Here is a 16,335-nt window from a genome sequence, read left to right as displayed (position 1 = left end):
TATGTGAGAGGCTGCACATCCTATTATTGTTCCCTGCAGATCGTTGTCTCTTCTCAGACTGTTTTAGCTAGATCCCAAAAGGTGTCCCTCTGCCTGTGAAAAAAAACCCAGCGATCCCCACTATGCAGAGCTGGAAATTTAGAAGAAGGGTGCAATCTCTTTATAAAATGTTTGGGGTATATGAAGCTAGAACTTGAGAGACTCCTTTGGTCTTAACTGTCAGCTAGCCTATGAGCCCATGTAATTCACAAGGGAGGGTGGGTTACAGGTCTCCCTCCGCGCTGATCACAGCAGAGGCGTTGTTACAGCCTCAGGCTATAGAGGCTTGATTCTTTAGCTCAAGCAGTAGCAGCTCATCCTTTTACGTCGGGAGATCCCCAGTTTCATTCCCAGTGCGTCAGCCAAGATAGCAGTCATCCCACCCAAACAGGGGATGGAAAAGATGTGCCGGTTCCCTCTACTCCCCCATGTGGGCAGGTCATAGCATGGGGGAGTAACCAGCACTGACTGCTACTCCCTCTCCCGGACAGGCGGACAGGCTGAGACAAAATGGATGGAGCCTTGGCTCTGCCTCCCAATGCACCAACCAGTATCAGATGATCCAGAGTATTGAGGGAAGTCAACTATGCCAGGGGAAGGGCTGGCACAGCTAGCTTCTCCCAGGAGCAAGGGGCAAGCGGAGATCGAACTGACTTGGGTACATCTATACTGCTAGCTAGCAGTGCCGTTCTTCCGCTCCCGTACACATGTGCTCGCTCTCACCGAGCCAGTGCGAGTACACAGAGCAGCATGGCTAGTAAGTACCCAGTGGTTTCAGGCAGGCTTGTGCTCAGCCATGCGCTCGCTACTCGCACTACTGCGACTACACTTGTGCTCTTTGTACCTGTGGTAGCTTGAGGAGCGCAGCGGAATCCTACCTCTCGGTGGTAGGGTAGACATAGCCTCAGGGCCCCCACCTGGGAGGGGAAAAGGGTACACTTTACCAGGCCATATCACAAGGTCTACGCTGCCTTTGGATTTTCGAGCCGAGAGCTTCCACAGCCCTCACTGTAATCCATGCTGCAGCGCACTACAGTGAAAGGGAGGCTGACAGAATGCTAACAGCCTCCTCATGTTGGTCTCTTATCAGGGCTAACTAGCCCTCAGCAGGACAAGGGATTTCCTATAACCATGCACCTCAAAGCGCTGCCATCTCCATGTGCGCTTCATCTTAAGCAGCATGAACTTGCTTCTAGCACTGTCCTGTAAATGCCAGGTGGGAGTCAAGGGCTTTGTACAGCACCCATGACTGCAATATCCAGGCTCCTGGGTCAGGGTACTGGCAGGATTTTTATAGTGGCGTGCTGAGAGCCATTAAACCAAACTGTAAACCATGTAGAGAATGGAAACGGAAAGAGTTACCCCGGGCTCTGAAAGTCATAGTATCCCTGTGGATCAGTGTATATCAGGAGAATTGTGTAGACAGCTCTTGAGGTCAGCAGGGCCCTGTCCATGACTGCTTCTTAGCTCAAGATTAGGATCATAAAGCGAATCTGACATTTGCTGGAAAGCCAGTACCCATCTCCGAGCATTGGTGTGATGCGTTTCTGCTGCATGTCCCTGGCAGGAGGCAAGCTACAGCATGCTGGTCCCTAAGGAAACTTCCATGTGGCTTTTCAGTCAGTCTGAATTGGAGTGCACTGCTGTAATACAGCCCAGAGGTGCCAAAGGCCACGTCTGTCTGTGAGGAGGGGATGCGGTTTCCTTGCTACTTGAAGGTGGTCAAATGCCCAGTACTGTGATCTTCCTCAAAGCAATGCCTTGTTAATCCCAGCTGAGTCAAACACTAGGATCTTCCTCACAATACTAGCTGGAAGTCCCACCATAAGCTTACCCAGAAGAGTGTCCTTAGCAGTGCCAGCCAAAACTCCAGCAGTGTGTGCTCCTATCCATAATCTCTTACCAACGCCAGCTGAGACGCCCAATGTGGGCTTCCTAACAGCTGTGCCTGTCTATGCCAGCTGGATTCCAGCACCATAAAACAATCAACCAAGCACTCAGAGGAGGCTAAGAAGCTGGAATGTAAAAACTGAACAAAATTTTCAGCAGGGAGTTTAACGATTTGGCAGACAAAATTTCATCTTCTCCCTTGCATCACAGCTAGAGTCCTGTGCTGGCGTACGCGGCGTCTGCAAACATTCACACGCTGAGCAGATTGCTCCCTTTTTCAAATACACTTTGTTTTTGTTTCTGCTGCCAAGAATCTGGGGTTAAATGTAAAGGCATGAAGACACTAAGTAATTGCCTTGCTTTCTTTTAAGGATCCAGCCAGCTGTGATTGAGTGAAGCAAGAGGGAGAAAAGGCGTGTGCGCACACACATACTCTGAGGAAGACTGGGCACAGTCACATAAGTTTAACCATTGAAGACTTGCTAGATACTCCTGTGCATCACATTACAGAAACACCACACTAGTGATGGGAGAGCAGGCTATAACAGAAGGCAACAAGCTGGATGCTGGGGGAATAGGTAGAGCAGTAAAGGCATGTGATGCAGAGAGGGACGGAGCAGAGGCTTAATAGAAGGGTCCCAAGACCCAAAAGTGAATTCACTGAAGAATGATGATGATTCCCAGCTTTCGACTCTCTCACCAGAGCGGGGTGCTTTCGGGAGCAATCAGCACTGACAAGACACCTCCCTATTTGAAATGGCAGCCAGTGCTCTGTTTTACCTAGAAGCCCGTCCCCAGCGGTTGGAGCTGTGTCTCCCTCTTGCTCTTCCTGCTGCTAAAGCTCATGTAAATCCCTGTCCCTTTAGATGAAACTGTATCCGGAAGATTAATGCAAAGTCATAGATGGCAGCGTAAGGCGGCACTGGCATGGGAAGTGTCACATCACCACTGAAAGAAGTGGAGATTTCACCACTGCTTACATCTGCTATCCTGAAGGCATAGCGTGCAACAGGGTGTATCATGAGATAGCAATACATACCCTGGCTACGTGAAGCGATAGCCTTTAAAGAGATGCTTTATTGCCTTTGAAGGTGTAAAAGGGGAAATTTGCTTGAAAGCCTGTATCAGTAACAGAATATACATGGGGAAATAAGAATGACAAATACATATTTTAAAGTAAAATAGTCCAATATCTGTTTGAATTTGAGTTCAGGGTTACTCTTGCAGTAGATAATAGGGCGTAGTATATAAAATATATGATAAGTAATAATGATGATGCTGTGCACTGTATATTGCACCTGTTTTGGAAGGTCACAAAATTCTGCATAAACATTAAGGATTTAAAGCTCGCATCACCCCCAGGTAATAGATGGTATTGTCCCTATTTTACAGATGGGGAAACTGAGGTACTGAGGTTAAATGACTTGCCCAAAATCAGATAGCAAGTCAATGGCAGAACTGGGAACAGATTCCAGGAATCCTGACTCTCACTCCCCTTTCCCAAATGTTAGATAGCGCTGCTTCCCAGTTCACCCTGTCCTGCTTTAGGTGATATCAGCAAGGAAAGGCTGATTTAAACGTGCTCCCTACATGTGCTTTTAGTAACACAGAATGATTAGTAAAACCAAAAGAATTACAAACTCCTCAGTGCTGTAAACCAGTGGCGTACCGAGGGGGGCTGGGGAGGGCCATGACGCCGGGCGTCAGCCTGGGGCAGGCACCGGGCAGGCCCGTCTCCTCGGAGTCATCCCCTGCTGTCACAGGCAGCCAGGGGCCACCAGGCTTTGACATCCTGATCCCTGGCGGCCGCACTGACCCCAGCTCAGGCCTGCCGGGGGCCGAGGGCTCCCACTGTGGGGGGAGCAAACATCCTCCCAGCCCCTGCACCCCTGTGCTGGGTGCAACGAGTGACACCAGGGAGCCATGGGGACCCCGGCCATGCAGGGACCAGGAAGCCAACCCAACAGCAGTGCTCTGGGGCAGAACCCGTCACATCCCCTCCCTTCCATCGGCGGGCAGCCCAGGGACATCTGCCCCCATCACTCCTGCTCCCAGCCGCCCCCGCCGCCCCCCACAGTGGGGAGGGGAAGTGAGGGAGAGCGGGAAACAGGTCCGCAGACACCCCTCCCCATGCAACGCTGCCACTGAGAGGGGTGGGGGTGTAAATGCAAGCATTGGCCCCCCCGGGCGCCAGAGACCCATAGTACACCACTGCTATCAACTCCCATGATTCTATCTATGTCTCATGACATTTGGTGTTTTTCTTAAAGGCCCAGCTCCTGGAGTCAGGTGATTAAGTGTCAAGGCTTTTGCGGTGGTTGAGAAAAGCTTGAAAACAAAAACTGTAAAGGCTCAAAAATCAGAAAGTCCATAAAAAGATCATCCTTTTTAATGATGATTTCGGAGGGTGGAACGGGGAGTGGCTCATGACCGTTTGAATACTTGGGGGCTGGCCAATACTGCTTTTCCATCAGTAGCATTTACGCTACTTATTTACCCTTTGCATTTCACTCAGCTCACAAACAGAAACCTAAGCTGGCCTTCAGTTCCATGCTGTGCTTCTAGGGAGCTTTACGTCCTCATTCACAAACACTAGCCTAATTCTTTGCAAGTCGGGATTTCCAGGAACGGAAAGGAATATTTAAGACATCTTTTTTATATGGTTGACGTGTTTTTCAAAAATCATGAAAACATTTCTGTGAACAGAGTCTATAAAACTTTTTGTTTACAAAACCTAAGCCTAGGCCCTAAACTATTTGGCTGCCTCTCTTTAAGGAGATAACTCTAGTCCTGCCCTCTTTCTCTTCGGAACAACTTCAATCCACTCCCCAGCTGCATAAAGGTTTCTTCACTCAGTAGCCTCTCTGGGGCTTGGTCAATGCTGAAAGCAGCTACCTATCTATTTCAGCCATGGGGCTAAAAGGAAAGAGACATCTTAGGGCTCTGTGGGATCTGGTGTATCTACTGTCTCTCTGTATTTGTTTAAAATTAATTAAAATCCAATATAAATTGAAAGACAAGGCGCTGATGGGAGTTTTGCTATCAACTCCCATGGAAGCAAGTTCACGTCCAATAATAAAGAAAAAGAGCTATGGCTGGTTTTTTAAATTGTCTTTGTGATGTTACAAATTGGTGTTGGGGAAGCTAGTGTTCTTGCCAGCAAGTTTCAGATCTTGTGTTTGTTTCCCCACCGTGGAATGGAATTGGAATAGCCAACTGGACTCTTTCTTTTTTCTCCCCCCGTAGAGCTTGATGAACATGTTCATGAAAAATAAGAATCACATCCCTTCTCCCAAGTCTTCTGACATGTCCCAACCCAAATGTGACCTGAACCACGGTTAAGATTTTTTAATAACTTTTCGCTTTCATTTTCAAACTCTTTTACATGTCCAAACTCTGGCTGGTACCAACTTCAGAAGCGTCAAAAATTCCACTAAAAAGATGACTTTTGGGTCATTTCTGGCTGCAATCACCAACGGAAGTCCTGGAAATCTGATGAGGAAGCCCATTCTCAGATTTCCAGTCAGTTTTGCAGAGTCAAAAAGTTCAAACAATTCTGAGCATCTGAATGTTCGAGAGCTTAATTGAATGTAGTCTGAACTTTAAACCTCTTCATGTTCACTCACCACTAATCTTACCCTCATGATCCCTTAAAAAGTCCAATGGAAGTCAGCCATTCTACATTTTAAGGTCTATGTTTACAGAGGGGAGGGGGGAAAGATATCCTAAAGCACTGTCTGCAAATAAACAAACACTATTATTTCTGCTCAGTCCTCCTACCAGTCATAACATGGTGGTGTTCCTTCAGTAATGATCAATATTTACTAGTAATGCTATAAGAGATTAATTCCTACTGCACATACACTGAAACAGGAATACCTTATAATAAGCCTTAGTAGAAGTAACAAACAGGAAAAACTACTATAGTCATAAATGTTATTAAAATTGATACTTGGCTAATGTTGATACAGTCACAAATGGTATTCATGTCAGTGACTATAAAATGAGAAGGTGAATGTAATCATTTCTGATATTATCATGAAGGTCACTCACATCAGTGGTCATGTAATGATGAGCCGATTAGTCAAAATATTGTTGATAATCGCATATGCTGAGTTTTCTCAGTCTTAGAGATTTTGGAGGAAAAATATGGAAGAAGCAAGGAGATGATTTCCTATAAACTCCCTCCACATCTTTCCATTCCCAACACTAGTGACAAAAATGGGCTACAAAACACAATGGCAATATTTTAAAAAATTAAACAGATTTTGTTTTCCACATTGACCTGGAAAAAATAGTAATATTTTGAGATTACAGTGGAAAAACTCCCTCCCCTCCCCCCCCCGGACTCACAGACAAAAAACAAACAGCGTATTAAAGATGAAAATAGGTAACTGAATAGAAGGTATTTCCTAATAACCCTGAAGCAGTAAGAACAGCGTAAAAAGGTGAGCGTGTGTGTTTGGTAGGAGGAGATGAATGAATTACAGCTTTTGAATAGGCTCTAAGAGCTGAATTTTCATTGCATTCATATATTTTAAAACTACCCGGACAGCCAGGCCACCAGTCTGCAAAAATAATAAATAAATGCAAAAATGATACCAAGAGGCTAAATTTGAGGGTGGTGGGAAGACATATTCAAATATTCCCTTTGTATCCATTACTGCAGAGAGTCTGAGGTGTCTCTGTAGCCAGAGAGGTGGGGTTTTTTCATTCTATTTTTTAGGTGAATTGGACGAACCCTTTCTGAGATATCAGACATAGAAAAATTAGAACTACTTTTTTTTTGAAAATTCTCATAACACTTTTTTGTTCACTTATAAGTAGAGCTGGGGAATCATTTTATTTTATTCATTTATTGTGACAAATTTATTTTGGCTGAAAAATGCATTTTTTGGCTGAACAAAACTATTCATGAATGTGTGTGGGAGGTCCATGAGTGAGTGGGGCTGAGAGTGAAGATTCCTGAGTTCTATTCCTGGTCCTGGGAGTGGAGTGGGATGTTTTGAATGACAGAAGGTAGAGGCTCTGTGTGGTGATTCCTGGGTTCTATTTGCCGAATAGTTTCATCCATTTTTTTTCTACCACTTAGGTGCCATTCTCAAAATGGGCAGAGAAGGGGGAAAAAGCTTTAAGCCCACTGGTTAGAGGACACACCTCAAATGTGAGAGACCCCCCCTCTGCCAGATGTGAAACAGTGATTTGAACTGGATCTCCTCTGTGGCAGGAGAGCATCCTGTGCACTGGGATATTCTGGTGTGGAGGGGGAAGCGGGGATTCTCTCTTTGTTTCTCCTGTTGAAGTTGTTCCACTTCGTATAAATAAAAAGACACTGGAGCAAGGACTTGAACTTGAGCCTCCCACATCACAGCCCTACCACCAGGCTGTAGAGCCCTTCTTATACTCCTTGCATGGCTTAGCCCAATTTCTATTCATTTGCATTCATAGTCTTTTTTTGTTGTTGTTGCAATTTTTGGGTTTGGTTCAGGTCAAACCAAATTGTCCCCCAACCCCCTGTCCTGATTTTTCAGAACTGCCAATCAACCAACCAACCAAAAACCCAACCACCCCAGATATTCACCTACCTCTACACAGAACTCAAAAGTTGCTTAGCTTAGACATTTCAAACTTTACTTACACTCCCATCCCTGCCGAGATCTAACATGCAGGACTATTTTTGATATATTTAGGAGATCGTTCAGTTCAGAATGAGGAAATTCCGAACAGTGTCAGATTCAGGAAGAAATTTAAAGTCTGCTAAGGACTGATGAACCTGGAAAGAACTGGTAGCAGCTTAGACTTCAGGAAATTTGGTTAGTCTGATGTAGCCATTTAATAGATTCCAAGGCCAAAAGGGCCAATTTGATCATCTAAGTCATAGAACTTCCTCAAAATAATTCCTAGAGCATTGCTTTTAGAAAAACATCCAATCTGGATTTGCACATTATCAGTGATGGAGAATCCACCACAATCCTTGGTCAACTGCTCCAAACATTTGTTGACAGGTGTGAATATTGCATCATGGCTTGTTGACTTTAGGACTTCTTAAAATCAATAGCAGAAGGGCCAATCTTTATGTGAGCTCCTGATCTGGGATTTGTGGTGGTTATAAACCCACAGTTTTGCAGAGCTTATCATACATGTAAAGCAATGCGGAAGGGTTTATAAAGCATGGAAGTGTTTCTGTGGCAAATTACATGCTTTAAAATGTTACAAATACAGAGACATGGATTCCATAAACCAACAAACTCATCAAAATTTCACAGAACAAATCTTAAAACATTTTTTTTAAAATCCTAAGGAAATTCCCAAGAAAAGTTCATTACAGTGATATTACAGTAGCAAACATGCATTAACGTCTTAAGATGAGGAAAGGGGGCGGAAATCCCTAAAGAATGTTGTAATGTGAAAAATTATGGAAAGTCACAAATAATGGAAATCTAGGAAAATCAAATTAAGGTTAAAGTTAAAATAACTACAACAAAAACAAACCCAGGAAAGAATGGAAACGCAAAGTTAAGGTACTCAAACACCCTCAACTAAATCATGAGATAGTCTTATGCCTGCACATTGTTCATTTTCAACACCGACAACATAAACTGTGGCAGTCTAACCCCAATACACTGTACCTTACTCAGTATACTAGTCAATGCATCACCCACCATCTACATGTGTGTCAACTACACTATCAGAGACCGTTCTCCTTAACAAGAAAGGAATGCAAACATCTCACTTTTTACACTTTATACACACAGAAATCCACCCCATCCCAGTTTCCCAATCTCCTTCTCTCCTGCCAGGTAGTGGGAATTTTACCAATTCAAACTTTTAATATAAACAGTGGATAGCTGTGGACATCTTATGCCCCCTATACCCTCACAGTCTTGTTCTTTATGTAGGTGAGCACATATAAACAGGCATCATTCCTGGATGAAAAGCCCAAGGAATGTGGGATTTCAGATACTGACTAGCTGTAAATCTGTGGTGCTTATGATAGATATGGATCTACCTGTCCATGGAAGCTGAGCTGGGATGTGGGAACAAGAGTCCCAGGTTGTTTGGGTTACTTCAGTTCTGTATTTCCATATTTCCCCTACTTTAAAAAAATATTAACCTTAACGCTGAGTGTCATCTCTTTCTAATAGATGCATGTATTGTTATTTGTTACTATCTAGTACATTAAGGTTCTTTCCCTTAAGTAAAACTGGTTGGAAACTTTACATCCACATTTTTTAATGAAAAGTAAGGAAAATATATTGACAAAAATGTTCATGAAGAGTTTCATCTTTTTCAAACAACTATCTTTAAGGCTCAAAAAGAGAATCACAACCATAACTCCATCTTAATGGATTTTATTTGGCCTGGGAATTCAGTACAGAGACAAATCAGAGTTCTTCTCTTACTTCAGTCTCTATCACAGAGTTCCCTTCTTGCTTATTCAACAGCCACCTCCCTTAATTCTACACTAAGCCAAGGTTATTTCCCTCTCTGTTACGCATCACTCATCATGGGTCTGATTATGCTGCTATGGTAAAGCTCTGAATAGGGGGGCAGTGTTGAGTCTTACTAGTCCAGGGAAAGCTCTAGGAGACACTGTCTCTCAAGGAGGCAAGATGCTTCCTAGCATTTCCCTGGCCTAGAGCACAACCGCTGGGCCACCCATTAGGAAAGTACACTCCACGCTGCAGTCAGCCAGTCCCACTAGTCGATGCGAGGCTGTGGTCCCACCTCTGTTGTCTCTTTTTCAAAGATTTGTGTGGGCATTAACACTAGGCTGTGACTGTGGCTGACCCCTATGTATGGGGCAGAGAAAGCTCCTTGCACCCTCGTCCCATATGCACCTCAAAAGCGCTGGGCACAGTCTGGCCAGATGACTTTGAACTCCCCTCCTGCCCATACAGCCATGTGCAATACCTGCTGTCACCCATCTCTCATAAGAGATCTAAGTTCTTTTTACTATTCCACACACCCCTGCTGTTGTACCTGTCACCTGTCTAATTCTTTGTACACAAAGATTCATCTCCATCTTCTGTTTCTCTGCACCACCAGGTTCTGTCCTACTGTCTGTGAACCCAGTGCTGTAATGGAGGGGAGAAGACAGGAAAGGCAACAACTAAAAGATGAATGGGAGGGAGAGGAACTTCCAGAAGAGGGACTGATGTGCAGATGCAGGGAAGGGTTGTGAACCTCGTTAAGTAATCAATGTGATTGTTTTCCTGCTGTGATTCAGGCACTTGGGTCAGGAATCATGCCTGCGCTAAGGAGGTTTTAGTCTTGCATCAAGAGTCTTTAAATATCTAGGGCCGGATTGTCGGCTGGTGTAAGTCAGTGTAACTCCACTCAAGTCAATGAAGCTATGTCAATTTATATCAGATCAGAATCCAGCCTCTAATTTCCCCTCCATTTATTTCTGTTTCCAGGAAGCTTCTCTCTCTCTTCTCCCTCACTCACTTCTTTGTTTTTCACTGAAAGTTTAAGAAGAGTTCAAGTTTTCTCTGTTTCTATTATTATTTTTCTGAGGCCAGAAGGAATGTTGCCGTGATCCAATATGGAATTACAAGCAGGAGGTTTCCCTTCCAAGAAAGAAAACAACCACTAACATCATTGCTACACACCCCCACAATTGTACTTGCACACAAATGTACCTACACAGCACAGTATAGAACACATGTAAACAGGTAGTCACCCAACCTGTAGATGCACATGCACAGCTGTGCACATATACAAATAGCTTGCAAACACATGCAGTTACACACATACAGTATGCAGTTAGGGGAATCTCACTGAACTGATACATCCATTGCTCTGACTGAATCTCCCTGTTTTAAGTGGGCCCCAAGTATGGTAGTGTAGTAATGAAATGAGCAAAGGAGAATAGACAAATAGGTGGACTTTGCCTCCCATAGTTGTTGAAGGACCATGTCTTCCAAGTGAGAAGACAGACTTTAAAATAACAGTGTATGTGAGCCCTTGCTTTGTTCCACCCTCCTTCTAGCCTTTATTTGCATCAGTCCTCCCTGCATAAGAGGCTGCAAAACCCCAGTTTTCACTCCTTCTTGAGTCTCCCCTGAAAACAGAATTCCTCTCCAGTTATGCTGACTTCTTCCATTTCACTTTGAAGATTCCCAATTTTCTTGCCTAAAAGTCGGTCCCTTTCCATTTCAAGGCATCCCCAACTGGCACTCTCCCTCAGCTGCTTGCCCTTCAGTGCTGTTAGCAGTGCCTAGTACCATGCATCATATCCACAGACAGGCAGGCTGCTATTCTCATAGTAGGGGAGCTTGGATCCTCCTCCTAGGACAGTTTTCAAGGCTCATTTGGTGCTGTCCTGGCCTGAGATTAGTGGAGTGGTCTAGTGAAAGGAAGGCTATTCCACAATAAGAAGGAAAAGGGGTTACCTCCTCTCACTCCACTCACAGCATGCTAACTTCCAGGTAGGCGAAGGAAGGAAAGAGATGCCTAAATGCTTGGATACCGAGATGTAAGAGAAAGGACTTATCTCCATGAGAAAGTGACGCTTAATTTAAGGTGCTAAAACTTTTCCTATCGACTTCAGCAAAACGGAAACATGCCACTCCCACTGAAATAAGAGTGTCCACGCAGAGGCTTGTCCTGATTTAAGGAAATGTACTTTAAATTCCCACATTAAGTTAAACCGATGCAGCTTTCTTGTGTAGACAAGCCCGAAGGCAGAGCAGAGAAGCTCGCTGGCCGCGCATCCTTCCTTCCAATGCTGCTCTAACGGTACATGCATCGAAAGCGACTGGACAGATCGCTCTGAAACTCTGCCCCCTGCCCCCCAAAAAACTTCTCTCGCTGAGATGAAGCAGGAGAAATCCCACCCCAGCAGAATGTCACTGCCAGTAACAGAAAGGGCTGGAAACAAGTGTTTGACCCGAAGGGTTCCCGCACCCTTAGCCGCAGAGTCGCGGCTCTAGCAGTGATCAGCCGCTCGCTCTGCACTAAAACCACAGCGCGGTGCACCCGCAGCGGGACGCTCCCTAGGGCGGAGGCTCGGCCGTGGTTCCGCCGGCGGAGCGCCCCGGCTTTCCAGCACCACTGCGGCGCAGCGCTCGGGCTCTCGAGGGCATCGGCCGGTTTTGCTCCTTAGCGGAGTTCCAAGGGAGGGTTCAGAACACGGGGCCGGACAAACGAGTCCTGCTGCTGCTTGTCTCCCCCATCCGCCTCCCCGGCTCCGCTTTGGCCCCAGGAGAGGCAGCATAGCACCACCCCCCACCCCAGGCCGGCTAAGGCACCGCCCCAGCAACACCCCGGTTCGGGCTTCCTTCCTGCCTCTCTTATGCTCCATCGCATGTTCTGGGCTCTCGTGGAGATCTTTGTTTCTCCCCCGCCCATAAGCACCAGCCCTTCCACAGCTGCACACAGCAGGAGAGAGGGACACGGGCCTGGCCCACCGCCGGCGAGGAAGGTGCATTTCCCCAGGCAGCCAGCGGACGCTCGGCGCGGGGCAGGAGCTGTCTTCACTGCCGGGGCTTGGGGCAGTTAAATCCAGCAGGAAACAAACGGCCACGAGCAGCCCTGATCCTGCCTCAGCTGAAGGCAGCAGCACAACGCCCATTGACTCCCTTGGGAGCAGGATCGGGCCCTGAAAGAAACGGGGGCTGAGTCTCGGGATCTTCCCTCTCCCAAGGCAGATCCCGCCCGTGTGAAGCCCAGCCCAGCCCAGCCCAGCCGCTAAGGGGTTAAACCTCCCCGAGTCCAAGCCTCTCCCGGGGCGACCGAGACTATTTTGGGCACGTGGCAGGGCAGCGCTTGTAAACTCGTAGGTTTGTTTTCCTCTGGCTCCTCCCTTGTGCCCTCTGAGACACACCTTCGCTGGCCCGCCTCTCTCCAGCACCGCCACCCACAGGTGCTGAGAGAAAACCGCGGCATGACCACACGGGCCGTTTGCAAATCACCCCCCACCCAGAGCAGAGCCCGACACGAGACCCGCTGGCGCCGAATCACACCCTGGGCAACTCATCCAACCGGGGCTCTCTGCAGGCGGGGGAAACATCCAGCTCCGCTTGCAGGGGCGGCGGGTGACAACAACCGCGGCTCGCACAGACCGAAACAACGAATCTCAGACCCGGCCCGGCCCCCTGCGTGAGCGAGGTACTAGTTCCCCAGCGGCGGTCGGAGCAGGTCCGAGATCGGTAAGCACGGTGCTCGGACGCTTCGCTTCACATCCGCCACAGCGCCGAGCCGCTGGCACGGCTTGAATTCCTGGGTGTCTGATTGTATCTCCCGCACTGTGTGCATTCAGGGCGCCCCTGGAGCCTCTTCCTTCCAGGCTTTCGTGGCGTGGCTCGCTGCCCCTGGGCAGTGTTAGAAATGAACCTGCTAAGATCACCCCCCTCTCCCTCATACTCCTGCCTCCGGTCTCTGGCTGAAGGATCCCTGCTTTCCGCTTCGCTCCAGTCCGCCTCCCCCTTCTCCTCCTACCCCGGTGTCAGTCCTCCTGCTGCAGTTCACAACCAGCGCTGACAAGAAAGAAGCAAGGGACTCCCTCCGAAACTTAGCCTGCGCACCCCTGCGAGTGGGAAGTCGCATCCCGAGCAGCTTTCCTCTCCCCCATCGTCGCTTCCCCGCTCGCACACACACACACAGCACACACACACACAGCCTCTTCCCTAAGGCGTGCCCTCGCCCCCCCCAGCATCTACTCCCCGCGCCCCAGCGCATCCTCTCTCGTCCCCCCGGAGACACCCAAAGGCGGCAGCCTTTCGTTCCAGGACCCAGATGCTGGCGGAGCGTGGCTGGTCATCTCAGACCCTTTGCACAGGAGCGGAGTCTGCAGCAGCCCTTCTGAAACTCCACACCTCCCCATCATTTCAGCGAGCGACAGTCAGGTCGATGGCTCCAAGTCGATAGCCATCAAGACTAACCTACGGGGAGGAAGGCTTGACACCCTCCGTTTCTTTTCCGTCTTTGTCTTCGCTGCTTGAAGGCAACAGAAAATAGGGAAAGAAACGAGTGTGTGCGCCTGGGCGCCTCGGAGGGGAGAGGGACTCTGTGCTGCAAGGGGGGTGTGTGTGAAAAATAAGTTACTTCGCTTACCCAGCGTGGAGAACCACAGCAACAGCTGGAGAGGGCTGGACAGATGTGGAAGACAATCCATGACTCTGCTGGGTCCAGGGGGCTTCTTCCAGCGCTGATCTCTCTCTCTCTCTCTCTCTCTCTGTCTGGCTGTGCAGAAGCTCTGGTGTTAATGCTTGGACTCTTGCAGGCTTATAGAAGAATTCCCAGCTCCTCCTGCTCAAGAAGGTTCCCGCGGGTCCTAAAACCCTCCCTGTTCCCCTCACCCAGTACCGTTCAGCTATTGCGTGGAGCAGCGAATCCAAGAAGCAGAACTCACATCAATTATTAACGCATCCGTCTATACATTTTTTAAACACTGGCATTTAGTTGGAAGAGCTGAATTCAGCATCTTATTAGGTGTTTTCCCTCTCTTAATCTCTCTCATCCTGCAGCTGCCTTGCTGGAACTGCTTTGTTCTCCTTCACCTCAACACAGACGGTTCCTGGGCCAAATTCAGGTAATATAAAATAGATGCCCCTAGGGCATCTGGCACTGGTATGCGAGGAGAATCAGATCTCCTTACACTAATTTAGATTTCCTTACACTCAGCTAGACTTCCACTTACACCCATGTACTCATGTGCTAGGGAGTCTGACTTGGGTAACATGGAGCAGGAGAGGTGGGTTACAGTAGGGTGTAGATGCTTCAGCTTCCTGGTAGCTGTTTTACTTACTAAATTCTTTTTTCCCCTCTGGCTCCGGGGCATGAGAGTTACAGCAATTTACACTCCCTGGGTTCACTTAGACTTAAGAGGACCAAATTCAGAGGGATGAAACGAAATCATAGAAATGTAGGGCTGGAAGGGACCTCAAGATATCATCTAGTCCAGCCCCTTGCACCGAGGCAGGACCAATTAAACCTAGACCATCACTGATAGGTGTTTGTCTAATCTGTTCTTTAAAAGCCTCCCATGACTGTGATGTGTGAGAGGCAGGTGTGAGTTACACATTGCTAAGTGGGTGTGAGTCTAAATTGAATACCATGCATGTTGAAGGGGGTGGAGGAAGGTAGAATTTACTTCAGTTTAGGCTCCCTCTAATCAAGGAGCATCAAACTCCTTCAGTGGAGCACCCCGAATTCCATCGTTAATTATGAACCATAAACGTAAAGACTCCATAACCCCTTCAATCTACACTGAATCATCCATTGATGTCAATGGGAAGTTTGCACAAATCCCAGGTAGATCTGGCCTTGACATAGCAGCTATTGCCACTTTAAGTGGTGCAGAGGTCAGGATAAGTGAACCTCAAAAGATTCACAGATTAGTGCTTCTCTAAATTCTTGTGTGAGGGGAAGTCTTGTGAGAACAGGATTATTATGTAATTACAACCAGTTCTTTCAGCTCTATTGAAATCTCTCCCCCACTGGATTGACAGCAGTTAACGACTGGAAGGATGGATTATCCAGTGGTATGAGCACTAGCCAGAGGGACTTCAATTCCTTGCTTTGCTACAGACTTCCTGAAAGACATTGAGCAAGTCACTTAGCCTCTCTGTCTCCAGTCCCCCATCTGTAAAATGGGATAATTGCATTGCCCAATTTCACAGGGGTGCTGGGGAGATAAATACATTAAAGATTGTGAGAGGCCCCCATTACCATAGTGTAAGAGTAGACTCACTGCAGATGTGCCCCCTCATGGCTAGGTGGGGCATAGCAGTGCTCTTCTCTAGCACCCCCTGCTGCTCATTGCTCCAGTTCTGTGGTGGTGTACCTCTTCTTGCAATTTAGCCCTCCAGCTAGCTGACATTTTAGTCCCACATCTTCCAGTGGGACAAGAAGTCTGACAAATACTCCCCAAACAAGAGATCCTTCTTCCCCTTCTTGGGCTAGTCCTCAACCCATCCTTGAGGCTCAGTCTTCAGTCCCACACTCAACTCATAGTCCTTATGTAAAGCTAGTATCCCCCTTTCTCATGTTGGTACAAGAGCCCAGTTCCTTGCTATTCTTTGAGCTCCAGCCTGGGCACCCTCTATTAGGCAGCTAGATATGCTCCTTCAGAAGTGCTGCTGGTTTTGTGAGCCACTTCCTACCCTGAGCCCCAAGGGCTGCTTCCTTGCAACCTGTACTTAAACACAGCCACCTCTGGTTCCCAGACCTCAGGCTTCTCCCTAGGTCCTCCAAGCTCCTGTCTTTACTGGAACACCGGCCCTCAGGACTGCCTATCTGTGCCTTGCTCATTCTCCAGGGCCCACCACAGGGATTAATTCCATACCTGTGGCCTTCTTCAGCCAGCCTACCTACCCTAGACAGAGGGATCTCTCTAGCCTCTCTCTCTCCTGGGTTTCTCTATCTTGAATCTCTCTATTAGACTCTAGTTACACTCAC

At 47.5% G+C, this 16,335-nt stretch overlaps 1 protein-coding gene across 1 annotated transcript in view; it reads right to left on the bottom strand.

Annotated features, from left to right (window-relative positions):
* LTK (leukocyte receptor tyrosine kinase) overlaps window positions 1-14,103 on the bottom strand; it is a 151,442-nt gene extending 137,339 nt beyond the window's left edge. The window contains exon 1 of the mRNA XM_067557951.1: window positions 13,990-14,103. Within this exon, the coding sequence (XP_067414052.1) occupies window positions 13,990-14,050 (61 nt within the window). The 5' untranslated portion in view covers window positions 14,051-14,103. The remainder of the gene's footprint in view (window positions 1-13,989) is intronic.
* Between the last annotated feature and the right edge of the window lie 2,232 nt (window positions 14,104-16,335).

This window comes from Emydura macquarii, unplaced genomic scaffold (genome assembly GCF_026122565.2).
Source record: "Emydura macquarii macquarii isolate MOO-44397 ecotype Brisbane River unplaced genomic scaffold, CSIRO-AGI_Emac_v2 contig_1876, whole genome shotgun sequence".
NCBI classification, from domain to species: Eukaryota; Metazoa; Chordata; order Testudines; family Chelidae; genus Emydura; species Emydura macquarii.
The sequence above is the reverse complement of the archived record's forward strand: the minus strand, read 5'-3'. Positions and strand labels throughout refer to the sequence as shown.